Here is a 15285-nt window from a genome sequence, read left to right on the forward strand (position 1 = left end):
CACACACACACACACACACACACACACACACCAACAGCATCCAGTTATAATGTTGCCCAATTCCTGTGGGATGAAAATATTTCTTTATTCGTCCGTATGAGACGTTTGAAGGGGAGGGTGCAGTAAGTGGGTGTCAGGGGGATCGTTTTACTCGGGCAGGATTACAGGATGGTGATGGAATGATTTTTTGGGCCAAAGGCAATGAGGTTGCAGGAGGCTGACTGTTTTTTTTTCCCTGAAATTAAAGCATCAGCCTTCGGGGCAAGAGAAATAAAGTGAAAACATTGCAACATAAAAGGTACAGAGTTCGTTACAGCCTAATACAAGGCAGGAAAACAGAATGATAAGACTAGAGTCAGGTGATAGACACTCACAGGGACATGGTTACATGACAGGGATATAGTTATTATGTCCATTGGTAATTGAACATCAGTAGAACTCGCTTGAGAAATGGACTCTGGCGCTATTGGACTTGTAAACACACAAAAAGGCATTTATATTGTTTTGAGTGATGTATTGATCAAATATTACCTTTATGCAACACCTTACATAAATTCAAAGCACTCATAGTGTTTGGCCCTTCCAGACTGGTCAGCTGTTCATTTGTTGCCTTTCCCCCCTGTGGAAAAGCTGCTTAGTTTAGAGGGAGATTACACATGACCAAAGATAAAATCAGAAAACACGGCAAAGCCTCTGTGACCCTGATTATGAAACATACACACATACACACACGCTTACCTATTTTGAGACCCAAATCTGTGTATAGATTACGGTTTTTCTTTGACCTGACACTTTCAACCACACATAAATACAGTACTTACACAGTAGATGAACCTAAAAGGTCTGAGAGAGATTGAGGCTTTGCTCAGTGGGGATTCAATCCTCTCGTATTAATGGTAGTTCAGTCGCACACTCAGATTGCTGTGACCTGACTCATAAATCCATAAATATAAAACTGTATAAGCGAAAAGTGGATTGGACTTGTTTTCATCCTACTATCTCACCTGAAAACTAAGGGAGGGACATAGGTGACATTTAGGGGAAGGGAGGTCACTAGAGGAGGTCAGTGAATGCAACCATGCAGCGAGCAAATCAAAGACTCAGCAGCCTGAGAGGCACATGCATGCAGCTTGAATAGGCTTCACTCAGCAGCTTAAACTTTGTGCGAGGGACAGATGGGGTCAAACATCTACTCAACCTCCGCATAACCTACACCTTGTTCCACAGCTGATGTTAAGAGTGACTGTAAAATACCAAAAATGAAAAGAGGAAATGTCATGATGAAAATTACTAACTCAGACCTCATATTAGCTTCAACCTACTTTAAAAGACTGATAGATTTGGCCTTTATGCGTCCAACATTATCAAAGAGAGGTTTCATGGACAATTTAAAAAGCGTAAACAATTACAAGGACATAGCACAAATGGCCAAAAGAGAGATTTGTACCATTTTTATCAACAGTCTCTTTTGCTCAGATATATTTTCCATAAACCTCTTGCATGTTGACACTGCCCCCATGTGTCTGGGAGAGAATGGTGCAATGATACTAGTAATAAGTACGCGTCACAACACACTGACGTTTCATGCCGAGGACAGAGTAGTTTGCACTTAAGCACAGCATTTAATTCAGCAAACACAAAATGGAAAACAGAAGCACAGTTCTTCTTTAACAGCACATTCATGTCACGTTGCAGGAGCCGGGCAGAACTAGAGCAAAATGATGACGGAAGTCACATGCTACCAACTGCTGCATGCCACTCGCCTAAAACTAATGCCACCAGGACTTTTTTATTAGCTTGACACACGTGAATATTGTAGTTCGGATATGTGAAAACATCACTTTTGTCCTGGAGAATGGTTTTCATACAACACCTAATATTCCTAAAAGTGCAACCCATCATTCTGGCATTTAGGCAAAAAAAAAATACATTGAATACATTTTAAATGGTATTTGTGCCGATGTCAGGCTCCTGCTGATCATCCATGTAGTAGGGATCTCCCTGGTGCACTCTGTGATTGTGTACCCTCAGGTTCCCCCTGTGGGCAAACCTCTTCCCACACTCGGCGCAGGCAAAGGGCCTCTTCCCCATGTGGACGTCTCGCTGGTGGGCTCTTAAGTTTCCGCTTCGGGCGAAACGTTTACCGCACTGCGCACAGCCGAAAGGCCGCTCCCCTGTATGCGTGCGCGTGTGGACAGTAAGCTCAGACGGGGTGAGGAAGCTCTTGTCACAGAACTGACAGGGATGCAGTCTGACACCTGTGTGGCGTAAAAGGTGTCTGCGCTGGTGGGAAGGGTAGGTGAAACACTTGGTGCAGTAAGGGCACGTGTAAGGGCGTCCATTCCCTCCACCAGAAGCTGGAGGGAGGCTGATGCTGCTTGTGTGTCTTGGTGTGTGGGACTGGGAATTGGACTGTGGTCGGAGAGGGTCTCGACCGCCAAAGGCTGTAGCTCGCCGTGTGTGATTAATGAGACCTCTCTCAGCTCTGTCGTCTCTAGGTCTCCAAGGTGATCCGCTCACAGGAACTTGGGCTTGATCCTGGCGAGTGACCCTTTGCCCTGCGCCCTGGCCCTGGCCCGAGTTGTGATCGGAGTTCTGGTTCTCGGGCTCTTGGTCAATGAAAGGGAAACAACTATCGTCATCTTCATTACTTGTCTCATCACAGGCAAAACTAGGCCGGAAACACTGCGCATCTGTGCCAGTGTTGCTGGTAGCTGGACCGGAGCAGCTGGTGCCATCCGCTTGCAGGTTCTCCAGACCGGAAACCCCTCCTCGTGTCGTGTCCAAACCTGCGAGCCACTCCCCCGGTGGAGCCAGGTTTGGGTCAGTCCTGGGGGAGCAGCGTCCACTCTGGGAGATGGAAAGGAAAGGAGTGGAGGCTTGATCCTGGAGAGCTCTGTGGTCTGCACTGCGACTACCCTGATCCCAAAGAGATACTGAAGAAAAATCAGAAGGGAAAAAGTCAAACAATGTTCCATGTTACTATCTATATTATATCACTGTATTTAAGGTCATCTTTGTCAAAAAAATAAAATGGATAAACAACCAACAGTGGAAAATGAATGTAATGGCTTCTTACATTTGGTCTTGGCTTGTGTGGGAGCCAGGGTATCTATGGGCCTCTGGTCTCCAACAGCAAGGCTTCCCTCTGTGGCTTGAATACCGACAGACCCAAGGCTTGGTCGTGAACCAGCACGCTGAGAAGAACGAGAAGAAAAGGTGGGCTTCAAACATTACTTTTAACTGTGTGAAATTATTAAATTACGTCTGCCAACTTTTATATTGTGGCAGGATGCAATCTGACCTCATGTTTAACTGAATCTCCGTCATGGACCGTGACTTCCTCTTTGAGCCGGCTGAGGCTCTGATTCACTCCTTCTGGTGGGTCAGGAGGAGACAACACTCCCTTTTCCAAATTCTCTATGTAAGAAAAGTGTGGCCAGGTTGAGAAAGTGACAAGAAAGGGGAGATAACATGCATTAACATACAGTCTAGCATAAACGTTGCTAAATCTGACTCTGACTAAAACGAACTAAGCAAAAGAACTAACCTGATCCTGTCAGGGTCTGCTGCCCCATGGTGCCCTTTCCGTCTCCCGGTGTCATCTCCCCCTCCTCGCTGCCACTCTTCACCTTCGGTCTCCTCTCAGCTTTCTCCAGCCTGCTTCGGAGGATGGAGATCTCCTCGGTCTTCTGCGCCAGCTCCGCCTGCTGCTCGCACAGGCTGCTTTCAAAGATCTTGGCGATCTCGCACACGGCGGCTGCCAGCAGTGAGTCCATGACGGTGGCCAGTTGAGCGTGGAAAGCGCTCCTCACCGACTCCATTGTCCTGCGCCTCGATGGGGATTTTTTAACGTGAATGATTACCTGACGGCTGGCGTCCGGTTGCAGCGGGGGCTCGGTCACTCTTCCGCCCTGGCACCTATGAAGTGCCATGAGATGCTACCAGGCAAAGTAGCGACATAAGCTCCAGCCGCCATCTATGACAGCAATTCACTTTAATACCTCTGGTCACCTTGGTGTTATTTATCTTTCCACTCAACCCAACTAACGGTATTTAGCGTTTCTGATGACCTAAGTTAAGGTGTCATGTGTCATTTACCTCGTCAGCCTAACGCTACTGTTTCACACAGTATAACAAGTCACGTATTCACTTTGCATAACAGAGACAGAAACAATGTCAGCTTCTAGATGGCAACAAGAATACAGGCAATATTTCATGTGCCGTTGTGTGCTGACATTGCGACTAGCTAGCTAACGTGTAAACAATGGAACCAACGAACCGTAGCAACGTAGCATTTTTAAGATAGTGCTCGAGTAAACCGCTTAAATGCAATAGAAGCAACGAAAGCGTGTCCACAGAAACTGTTGACAGTTGGCACCCACGAACTATAATGAAATCTATTAACAAACACTTGTCACACAACCTCCTCATCAAGCTAGTAGGTTGGTATCCGCGAGACCACGTTCCTCGCGAAGTCTCGCGATAACAAACATTGAAGGAGTCGAATATTAGATCAAAAACACATTTTTTTCCAGTTTCATATTTACAGCCTTTATAATATAATAGTATTTCAAGGCAATTAAAATGAAACGCATAATTAAAATTAATGAAAACACAAAATCACGATAAGTTTTAATGGAGTCATGTTGACAAAGACAAAATCGTTGATATAACTTAATTAAAATAAAGGGGTGGGGAGTTCTTTCAAGACCACAGATATTTTTTCTTTTACATTTTGTGCATGCAGACCAACAAAATACAACCAATAAAAAACAAAATAAAAGTTTGAAAGTGGGTCATTTTGTAATATACAAGAAACCTTAAAATGTACCATTTTGGTTACAGTTAGATTTTTGGGGAAAAAACAACATTAAAACATGTAACTATTCATACACAAGAACAAAAACCTGATGGTGGCTCTTTAAGAAATACACAGTACATGTGACTGACCTGCAGCAGTCATTATCAAAATCTTTCTTCTCATATCACCCAGTGATACATGTATTTAAACAAATGTTATCATATGTATGAATTATCATTGCCAAAATGTCATCTTGCTGACACTCTGATGACCAGCGTTTTAATACAGTATAGAATCCATTTCAGTAGATAAGAAAGCTTTTGTTTTGCCCATAAATAGAAAAAAAGCTACACCAAACAATGTAACTTTTTATCTATAAAACAGTAAAACAACAAAACACAGCTATTGTTGTAATGTCCACAGGTAGGTGATGTTAACTGTACACAGGTTCACATGTGAACACGCTGCATGTGGTTCGCCAACCTTCCTTGATAGAAAAAGCCCTTTCCACAGTCTTCGCAAACAAGAGGAAACTTCTTTTGACAGTCAGATACAGGATTACTGTCATTTGCTTGAGAGGGATCTCTCTTTATTTCGGTGTCCTCTAAGGGCTTGGTCCATGACTGGTCTCCATTCGTCTCACTGAGATTCAGTTGTTGGTCTTTGTGGATTCTCGTCATGTGGATTTGATAAAAAGTTACACCAAACAATGTAACTTTTTATCTATAAAACAGTAAAACAACAAAACACAGCTATTGTTGTAATGTCCACAGGTAGGTGATGTTAACTGTACACAGGTTCACATGTGAACACGCTGCATGTGGTTCGCCAACCTTCCTTGATAGAAGAAGCCCTTTCCACAGTCTTCGCAAACAAGAGGAAACTTCTTTTGACAGTCAGATACAGGATTACTGTCATTTGCTTGAGAGGGATCTCTCTTTATTTCGGTGTCCTCTAAGGGCTTAGTCCATGACTGGTCTCCATTCGTCTCACTGGGATTCAGTTGTTGGTCTTTGTGCATTCTAGTCATGTGGATTTGCAGTGCCTTCATAACATGGAACTTCCTTGGGCACCTGCTACATTTAAAATGTTTTTCAAGAGTATGGGACATATGCTTTTTTTTGACAACATGAGGATGCTTCTTTTGACAGACGGATACAGCCTTATTGTAACCTGCCTGTGAGGAACCGTTCTTCATTTCGGTGTCCTCTGAAGGCTTGGTCCATGCAGGGTCTTTATTTGTCTCACTAGGATTTCGTTGTTGGTCTTTGTGCATTCTTGTCATGTGAATTTGAAGCGCCTTCATAACGTGGAACTTCCTTGGGCACCTGCTACATTTGAAATGTTTTTCAACAGTATGATGAGACATCGGCTTTTTGAGTTTGTGCCGCATAGTAACCTTTTTTTTGTAGTATGTACAACTGTGCATTTTGCTGAAAGCATCATTCTGCACTGAATTGCTAGAATCCGTTGATTCCTGCTTAATACTGTTGCTTAATGAAGCGTTTTTTTCTTCGTGAGAGTCTGACTCTTGAGCGTTTGCATGTTGTCCTCGTTTTACCAATAATTTCTTGAATCTTTTGCAAAACAATTTGTGAGCCTTGAGAGAACTCGGAAAAGGGAACTCTTTTTTGCAACCTGTGCATGTTTTATGTGACCGAACATGCACAGTTAGGCCAAATTCTGTATCAAATACTTTCTTGCAAAACCTGCAGTTGTACATTTTGTCATCATCCTGTTTCTCTGTTTCAAGTTTTGTAAGTTTGATGTCTGCTATTTTTCGTTTTTCTCTTTTGGTCTTCCCTATTTTTTCTTGCTCATTTCCTGTAAAGATTCTCCCTCTTCGGAGACCCAAACCATCTGAATATTGTGCTTTCACCTCTTGAAGAAATCTTTTGTCAGTTCTCACATACTGAATTTGAGCTTTCTTTTTACACAATGTTAAGCTTTGATGCTGAGTATTATTGTGCTTCTTGTTTGATGGAGAAGCTGTCAAACAAATAAAAACAACAGTTGTTTAGTTATTTATAAATATATGATTATGAAGATAAGTTAACTAAATATGTACTATTAAATAGACATATAATTTGCACTATAATGCAACAACAAAGATGCCTCTCATCCTGGCTTGATAAACTTTAATATTCAAACATAATGTAATAGTACATGTTTTTCTTTTAACACATAACAACTGCTATTTTCAGTGCCACCTAACTATGATTTTACCTTAGGGAGAGTGCATGACCCTAAATACATAAACTATGTGAATAAAGTTATAAATAAAAGAATAAAACTCACCTCTCTCTGACCTCCTGGGACCCATCATTTCCTGGTGGAAGTCAGTGTCAGGAGTATCCACCTAAAACGCAGACACTCTTGGTTATAGCACCAATAATTGATGTTGGTAAACAGATAAAAGGGGGATGCGTAGACCTCTATCTGTGTCAGCAAAAATTAAGCAGCTGAGATGTTCTAAGAATTTTAATGCTTTAATGCAAGAACATCATATATCAGCTGGGTCACCACACTAACTTCAATACACAACAATAAGACTGTAAGACTGTATGGTGACAACTCTTAATCTTCAGCAATGAGGTTGTTTTGGGAAGCTGAAATGCCACCATCAGGAGCTTTGCCCTAAGCCACACACCTCTTGCTTGATTGGAACGTGCCATAGAGGAATTGAGAGTGGGCGCAGTCTTACACTAGGACACTCGTCTTCGTTTTTCTTCGTCACAGTCTCACAGCCCAGAGGAGCACACCAGTCATCAGGTACTGCATAAAGACAAGCATTGTCCAGTTTTACTCAGTATACTGTGATTTTTTTTCTCTATTTAATTACTACAGATTACTGGACTAGCAACAAAGCTTGTTTCCCTATGCTTTTCGTTATTAACCAAATTTTTATCCCGTACCTTCAACGTCAATCTCCGGAACATCTGAAGTTTGATCAGGTGTGTTCTGGATAGCTTCAGACAGTCTCTGTGTTTCATTCACATAGGCCTTATCCATCTCCACTGCCCCATCACGTACACACTCGCGTTCTTTCAGCTTCAACTCCGCTGTCTGTAACTTTATTTTGAGTTGAACAACCTCTTCTCCTTTATGCGCTAGCTCCATCTGATGGTCATGAATGCTGTTCTCAAAGACTGTCATTATTTCAAAGACAACTCTCCTCATGAGCGAGTCCATGGTCGTGGTCAGCTGGGCCCTGAAGGCTCTCTTCAGATAGTCTGACATGATGACTGCAGCTGGTTACAGATGTCCTCAACGGAAGTCCGTAATGTACTGGTTCCTTTACCAACTAATGTCCCCGACTGTACATCCTTAACAGAAACAGTAGAGATGAGGTCATGGTCAGCTATGAACTGTATACTTGTTGGACAGACAAGACAACCAACGTAGCTAGACACGACGATATCGGTAATAAACTATAAACGTTTAATAAGTTGTTTTACACATGGCGGCAACTAACCGTTCAGCACACGGTGTACACGAAGAACGATGTATTTGGGAACGTAAAAGACCGACAGAAAACTAACTCACCCTCAAATGATAGATAAATACTAATCCAGGGTTATTTGTTTCTAGTTGTTTAACCAACGTATAACTGGTACTCCGTTAAACGTCTTTCCGCCATTTTTATTTAGGCCCTTCGGGTGAAAAACACCGACCTTACTACGTCATCATTCACGGCCTGCGACAATTTAAACAGCAGTTAGAAATTCTAATTATATCTATAAATATTTGTCTTGTATATATTTCAAGTAAAAATGGTCCTGGGCGGATGTAGTAAAACCTCGTGTGAAATAGAACTTGATAAAAGAAATCAAAACATTTATCCAAAATAGTAAAAACGTAGATTCTAGCCAACTTGAAACTTAATATATACACATGAAGAGAATTCTTTATCCACTGGGAGATTATCTGGTTTTAGAAGCTAAAATAGACTATTTAGCTCTGTAATTTCCCGCCGCGCTTAGTGATGACGTTTGTAACACCAGGAAATGGAGTACAGTTAAAATACGCGAGACTCATAATACCCTTAATGTTTATCTGTTACGGTTTTGAAATGAATAACAGGTCTACAATCTACCGCGTATGCATAAATATTATGCAAATTCATAAATACCATTTTCAGGCCAGGCACAATGTTAAGTACTGTATATTACTATTTGTTGATAGTTTATGAATCACAGTATTTGTATTTGGTAGTAATGCATACTTAATAGTAAATTAACATTTTATTAAATTAAAGAAATATTTAATTCAATTTAATATCAAATCAAAATAGGCATGTGCATGGTCTACTTTGATGTCAAAATATATATTCTGACAAAGTCAAATACAGTATTTTTCACTGGACATGCTAGTGAGAATATTGTCTAAATGAGAGCTGAATTTTCTGAGCTATTACTGGATGTAAGGTGTAGCACTGAGAAAATATAGAAATAAAGAGAGACTATGTTATTATCTGCAGTATTTGCTTTATTGCATTTAAATGAAAAAGTATAAGTGCAAAGCTACAGGGCCCATCCAAGTGCTATGAAGGTAATCATACAGTATATTGGAGAGTAGATAGCAGGTGATGGTTTTTGTTGTTGTTGTGGTTTCTGGGTTTGTAAGGAAACTGGAATGGTATTTTTATTGCAGCTTGATGTCACCAATTTCAGCCAAATGTTGTGTTGTTCCATGCCACATTGGCTGGGTCCATGTCTACAAAATTTATATAAATCCTGAAATAGACACAAAAAATTGTCTCATGAGATTAGACATCAATAATAAACAAATAATCAAATGCAACAGTGTCTGAGTCTGTATGCTTCAGTCACCCTGTTTACTTTAAATTAAGTGCAGTAAATATAATTGTTACCTGTCTGCGGGGATGCCCAAGTGTTTGTTGAGCAGTCCACACAGTAGTTTAGAGTACTTCTTGTTTTGAGCATCGCCAATCTTCCCAATACTGTAAAGAAAGCACAGTGCACAGGGGTCTTCCTTCTTTCCAAACATCATCTTTTGGTCAGGGTTGATGTGCACAGCAATGTACTGGAAGATAGGAAAACAGACAGCAACACCAAAATGATGATAGCCCACAGAGATCAAAGGTGACTGGTGTCCTTTTTTATGATAATAGCCTAAATGATCCATAATGGTCCTGATTCTCAGTTCAGAACCAACCTTCTCTGTGCTCACCATCACAATAAGACTCTGAGCTGAAGTATAAAGGAATAATTAAAGCACCAACAGCTAAAATTATTATATCAAACTAAATTATATTGGGTTTTTCTTTTGTTTCATCTAATATATCTTAAACTTCATCTAATATATCTTAAACTGCTTGCGCAGAAACAAGCGCCCAGGCCTACCTGTTCAGGTTTGCCCATGGCTTTAGCCAGACCCTCGGTAGCCTCGGTCAGCAGAGCCGCCGCCACCTGACTTTTGTCCACATTGGTGTTAACCACAAACATCGGCATGATTACGCTGTTGAAGGGATCTCTTTCCTTCACGAGGTGCAAAAGCTGCTTCTGGTCACGCACTGGCGGAAACAAACCATCGGCCAGACTCTTCTTCTGCTGCTAGTGAGCACGCGACCGTGTGACAGAATCATCGCAGCGCCCCCATTCGCCTTGGAAGACACCAGTGGATACGCGCATAATACAATAGCAACCAGGTGGAATATAAGTTTTTATGCAAGTGGTTTATTATTTGTTTAAGAAAATAATGACTACAAACAATAATTGGTCAAGTAGTATAGATAAAGTCTGAAATCTTGGTGTTTGTTGATTCCAGGGTGCGGCCGCTCTTGGGTAATTACGGTACCAGGCATGCGCAGTGCTGTGAAGCATCTTTAAGCAGTGCTGAAGGAGGCGAGGAGGAAAACAGTGGTGGAGAGAGAGGGCAGAAGTTGGATGGCGCTTTGCTTTTGTCGCCGTGTCTCTGCGCTCTGCAACAACGATCGAGTCCATCCGTAATCGCTAAAGCTATACAGTCTGTCGTCGTTTGACGGATAACTCCATCTTTTGGGTTCATCTAGCAAACGGTGCGTATACAAAGCTACATTAGCCAGTCTGCTAGCACGGTCACTTTCCAGCGTTAGAGAGGATCCTGCTTCCTTCTACTCAAACGTCGATCAGTTACGCAAGTTTACTAACAAAGTGACATGGCTCCGTTTGTGAATTTGGTATTAATTAAACTGGATATTACCGATCTTTTTTTATTTCATTAAAATGAGAACTGAGAGTTAATAAACATTATGTTACATGGTGGTTTACTGAGCCCTATCAGTCGTCGCTGTCGAGATGTTGTAACTTATCTACTGGTTTAATCGGAAAATAAAGTTGCTAGTATAATCTGTCACGGGTGAGTACACACGGAGAATGGGAAGATCTAGCGTATCTAGATGCTAAATCGGCTAGACTGTTTTTTGTGTGATCCCATATATTGATACTAGATGTAAATAACACCAAGATCATAACAAAGTGTTGTTGTCCCATCATCAGGTCCGCCCGCGTCCAAACCTGTGGCGGAGATGATGCAGGAATCGGTGACCACGTTTGAGACGCATCTGACGGCTGTCATGGACAGTCTGATCCGAGCCTCGGTGTGTGAGATCACCAAACTGTTCCAGGAGACGGTCAACGACTACCTGGTGGAGCTGTCGCTCAACAGGAAGGAGAACGATGCCCTGAAACTGCGGCTGCGGCTCACCGAGAACAAGCTGAGGACCGAGCGCAAGTACGGGATGGGATGGGCCGCCAGCCGCCGCAACGCCGGGCTGGCGGCGTCGGACGACGGAGCCGGAGGGCGGCAGAAGCGCAAAGTTGAGGTGGCCCGTATGTATTTCTCCCGTCTTTTGCTCTCTGGCAACTTGAAACGCGTGTAGTTTGCGTCGTGCCCAGAGCTGCTATTACAACCACGGAGCACCACCGTCCTGTGTATTTCACTTCGGGTGTCCGTTTTTTCCCTTCCTGTAGTCAGGGCTTATGTGAAGACGCACTTGTTTTGTTGGAAACCATCTGGCACAAGCTGATCTCTCCCTCCCTCCCTTCCTCCTCCGCCTCCTCTTCATGATCGCTCCCTCTGTCCTTCACCTCCCCCCTCCTCTCCCTCTCCCTGCTGCATTCTGTCCCTCCCACTCCTCTGTGCTTTTGCACACACTCTCCCCCCCTCCCTTCCTGTCTTGCTCCTCTCCCTCCCCCACCTCCTTCACTCCTATCTGTCTCTCTTCAACTCGTACCGCCTCCCCTTCCCGCTCCTCTCCTTTACGCCCTCTCCTCCTTTCCTCTCTCCCTTCCCCCACCTCCTCCTGTTTTGCTCTCCTTCATCACGTTGCACACACACTCTCCTCTTCCCTCCCCCACCTGCTCCACACCACTAAGCTCCCGCTCCCCTCCACCACCATAATTACACACTCCACTCCACTTCTCCTCCCTGTCTCTCGTTCTCTCTCCCCTTTTCACCTCTTCATCCTCCCCCGCCTCCTCCTCCTCCTTCGGGCTACCATCAACTCCACTTCTTCCTCTCTTCTCTGACTGTCTTTCTTCTTTGCTCTCTGTCACATGTTTTCCTCTCCTTCTTGAACTGCTTCATGTTTGTCCTTCTCTGGTTCCCTTGTCACTCGTTCATCATGCTTACGCCTCTTTCCTCCCTCCCTTTGCTCCCTCCTTACCTCCCAATCTTCACTTTTACTTCTTTTTCTTCTCCCTCACCATTTTTCTCTCTACTACATCTATCTCTCCCTGCCTGACAATTATCCCCTCCCATATCTATCTCTTCCTTTCGTATATTATTCTCTCTCCTTCCTGTGTCCTACCTCCCCTTTGCCCCCTCACTTTTCCCTTCCACCTGTACTTCATCTTCCTCTCTTCTCCACAGGAGACAAGTCAAAGAAGGGCCCTGCAGCAGCAGCCTATGGCAGAGGCTGGCCTGGAGGAAGTGGTGTGTGGGAGGAAGGAGGAGGCGGTGGTGGCAGCGGCAGTGGCAGCGCTGTTGTTGGAGGAGGAGGAGGAGGAGGAGGAAGTGGAGGGGCCATGGGGATGGCAGCAGCAGGAGGAGGAGGAAGAGGGGGGAAGGAGGCCAGGGAGACATACCACATCCATTTCCCCAGAGATGAAGAGGAAGAAGAAGGGATGGCGGAGGACGAGGAAGGGGAGGGCAGCAACAGTGGTGAGGGGGAGGAGACGGCCAACATCAAAGAGGAGGTGAGGGAGAGACGCGTTCTCGGAGGAGGAGGAGTAGGAGGAGAATGTTCCACAGTACCTCTGCAGTGCTCGGCAGCTAAAACTAAAAAAGAAGAAAAAGATAGGGTTTAGTTTATGTTTTTAAGCCATCAAATCAAATACTGAGACACAGTGAATAAAAAGAAGGCTATTGACTTGATATTCAGCTTCCAGAGTAGCCCACTGTGCAGAGCTCTCCACGTCTCAAGTGCAACAAGCTTTTCTGTAGAAATGCTACTGACAGAGGTGAAAGGCTGTTTGGTTTTTCTCCACATGCCCCAGTGGCACGGCACAGATCTATTTGGCTTTTCTCTCTTGTATTTGAATATTCAAAGCATACAGCACGCGTTAATAGTCGGAAGGTTTTTTTCAAGGTGCTTGATGCTGTATAAACTCATATGGCTTTATTTCCTTGTGCTCTGACAACCTTTGCATGAAATTCTAGTTTCCAATTTCCACCTGATTTCAGCTGTTTGATTTGTGACTCTGTCCTTATTGAAGTTTTGTACAATAGAGAGCTATCAGCCCACCTCTCTTCGGCTAATCAAGGAGGCTTTGAAGATGGACTCGCCCAACCAGAACCTCCACGCTGGCTCCAGGGCCCAAAGTGAAGGTAATGCGTCCATGACACACTGACTGTGGGAGGGGAAGTTAGTGTAATGTTTAGAGACCAATAGTTTCCAAGAAATGGCTTCTCACAGCAACTCTCTCCCTCTTCTCCCTCTGCCTCAGGCGACCCATCAGATCATCCTCCAACCCTTTATCCTGGAGAGAAGAAGGAGGAGGACTGGGAGGTGTGTTCCACAGAGCCATCACAAGGGGGCATGACCATGGATGAGCTGAGGGGTCTGGAGTCCGCTCTGAGGGCGGAGCGAGGCCGTGAGCAGGCTGCTGTTTCGTCCTCCCAACCGGCCAGTTCTACCCTGGAGGGGGTGCGAGACGGCGAGGTCACATTGGTCCCCAAATACATCGGCCTCGATGGAATGGAGCAGGATGGAGAACTGGAGCCCCAGCCGCCCACCCTGCACAGGGAGGACCAGGTGGGGCACAGCAGGGCGAAGGACGGCACGGGGCCGGGAGCGGAGTCGAGGGTCGGCTGGCCGAAGAAGCTGAGAGAGAGCGACTCGTCCAACGGAGAGGACGCGGTGGAGCAGAAAGAGTCAGAGTATCCGCCGCACCTGTCGGCCCAAGGAAGTGTGGGCGAAAGTGGAGGCGAGGAGGAGGCCAGCGGGGACCTGCTCCACTTCTGCCCACAGTGCGGAGGAGGCTTCACCTCCGAGGCCGAGCTGGAGGAGCACCCCTGTCCACTAGGGGGAGCTCACGCGCCGGGCAGCGGGGCGGAGGACAGTCTCTTCCCCTGCGCCCACTGTGGCAACACGTTCAGCCACGCCTGGGCCCTCAAGAACCACGAGTGCGCGTGCGCCGCCGAGAGGCCGCACTGCTGCGAGATCTGCGGGAAGCGCTTCACGCACTCGCGCTCGCTGGAGCGACACCACCTGGTGCACACGGGCGAGCGGCCGCACCGGTGCCCGCAGTGCGGCCGCAGCTTCAGCCGCCTCGGCAACCTGGAGCGGCACCAGCGCATCCACACGGGCGAGCGGCCCTACGGGTGCGAGGCGTGTGGGAAACGCTTCAGCCGCGTGGAGTACCTGAAGAGGCACCAGCTCATACACAACAGCGAGAAGGCAACGCTGCAGTGCTCCAGCTGCGGGCGAGGCTTCAACGACGTGGAGCAGCTGAAAAACCACCAGTGCTTTTAGGGCGGCTTTCGCTGAATGTGGTAGAATTTAGCCTTTTGAGTGGGATCGGTAGATTCTCATGTTGTTCTCAGTGACGTAGAGCTGCCTTCCTTTGACTCTGACATGATGAGAAGTGCCATTCACATGCAGATATACAATGATATAAAGAGGGCAAATAATCAGTTGTACATGAGCTTTCTCCGTAGGAGGAGAAGTAGGATCCCAATCCAGGCATATGAGCCATGTTATTAGGTGTTTTTACTTGTTTGACAAAGCTGGTACTTATTTATGATGGACAAAGTGCAAAATGACCTTTTTATCTTTTATCGGTGAATTTAAACATGTTGGGCTGATGTCATGGCTTTTCTCTGCTGATATAACTGACATCTTGGTGTTTTATATGTTTGTGTCTTGTTAAGAAATAAATGTTTTCTTTCATCAGTTTTTTATACATTTCAACTTTATTGACATTGATTCAACAAGATTACATTAAGTGCAAAGCTTAATTTTGAAGTATTGTAAG

General features: G+C 44.8%; 4 protein-coding genes across 9 annotated transcripts; 1 reads left to right on the forward strand and 3 right to left on the reverse strand.

Annotated features, from left to right (window-relative positions):
- Window positions 1-576: 576 nt before the first annotated feature.
- Window positions 577-4483, reverse strand: LOC114864512 (zinc finger and BTB domain-containing protein 17-like). Of its 3 annotated transcripts, none has more exons than XM_029165380.3 (5): window positions 4283-4483; window positions 3551-3941; window positions 3305-3420; window positions 3080-3197; window positions 577-2936 (listed from the first exon to the last, which is right to left on the reverse strand). In XM_029165380.3, the coding sequence occupies exons 2-5, from the start codon at window positions 3933-3935 to the stop codon at window positions 1942-1944; spliced, it is 1614 nt and encodes a 537-aa protein (XP_029021213.1). In that variant the 5' UTR covers window positions 3936-3941; window positions 4283-4483; the 3' UTR covers window positions 577-1941. The 3 variants fall into 3 exon arrangements, with proteins under 3 accessions (XP_029021213.1, XP_029021212.1, XP_029021214.1); XM_029165379.3 differs by having other exon boundaries at window positions 3551-3979; XM_029165381.2 differs by having other exon boundaries at window positions 3551-3979; window positions 4427-4472.
- Window positions 4484-4618: 135 nt separating this feature from the next.
- Window positions 4619-8598, reverse strand: LOC114864511 (oocyte zinc finger protein XlCOF28-like). Of its 4 annotated transcripts, none has more exons than XM_055512527.1 (5): window positions 8280-8598; window positions 7720-8130; window positions 7455-7579; window positions 7103-7163; window positions 4619-6793 (listed from the first exon to the last, which is right to left on the reverse strand). In XM_055512527.1, the coding sequence occupies exons 2-5, from the start codon at window positions 8042-8044 to the stop codon at window positions 5604-5606; spliced, it is 1701 nt and encodes a 566-aa protein (XP_055368502.1). In that variant the 5' UTR covers window positions 8045-8130; window positions 8280-8598; the 3' UTR covers window positions 4619-5603. The 4 variants fall into 4 exon arrangements, with proteins under 4 accessions (XP_055368502.1, XP_029021209.1, XP_029021210.1 ...); XM_029165376.3 differs by having other exon boundaries at window positions 8351-8593; XM_029165377.3 differs by having other exon boundaries at window positions 7509-7579; window positions 8351-8589.
- A 673-nt stretch (window positions 8599-9271) lies between these two features.
- On the reverse strand, window positions 9272-10384 carry mif (macrophage migration inhibitory factor). Its single transcript, XM_029165391.2, has 3 exons — window positions 10171-10384; window positions 9678-9850; window positions 9272-9540 (listed from the first exon to the last, which is right to left on the reverse strand). Exons 1-3 carry the CDS (start codon window positions 10276-10278, stop codon window positions 9474-9476), a joined length of 348 nt encoding a protein of 115 aa, XP_029021224.1. The 5' UTR covers window positions 10279-10384; the 3' UTR covers window positions 9272-9473.
- A 259-nt stretch (window positions 10385-10643) lies between these two features.
- Window positions 10644-15204, forward strand: si:dkeyp-121d2.7 (zinc finger protein 696). Its single transcript, XM_029165375.3, has 5 exons — window positions 10644-10844; window positions 11305-11637; window positions 12680-13005; window positions 13525-13636; window positions 13756-15204. The coding sequence occupies exons 2-5, from the start codon at window positions 11334-11336 to the stop codon at window positions 14781-14783; spliced, it is 1770 nt and encodes a 589-aa protein (XP_029021208.1). The 5' UTR covers window positions 10644-10844; window positions 11305-11333; the 3' UTR covers window positions 14784-15204.
- The last annotated feature ends 81 nt before the right edge of the window (window positions 15205-15285 follow it).

This window comes from Betta splendens, chromosome 10 (assembly GCF_900634795.4).
Source record: "Betta splendens chromosome 10, fBetSpl5.4, whole genome shotgun sequence".
Taxonomy (NCBI): domain Eukaryota; kingdom Metazoa; phylum Chordata; class Actinopteri; order Anabantiformes; family Osphronemidae; genus Betta; species Betta splendens.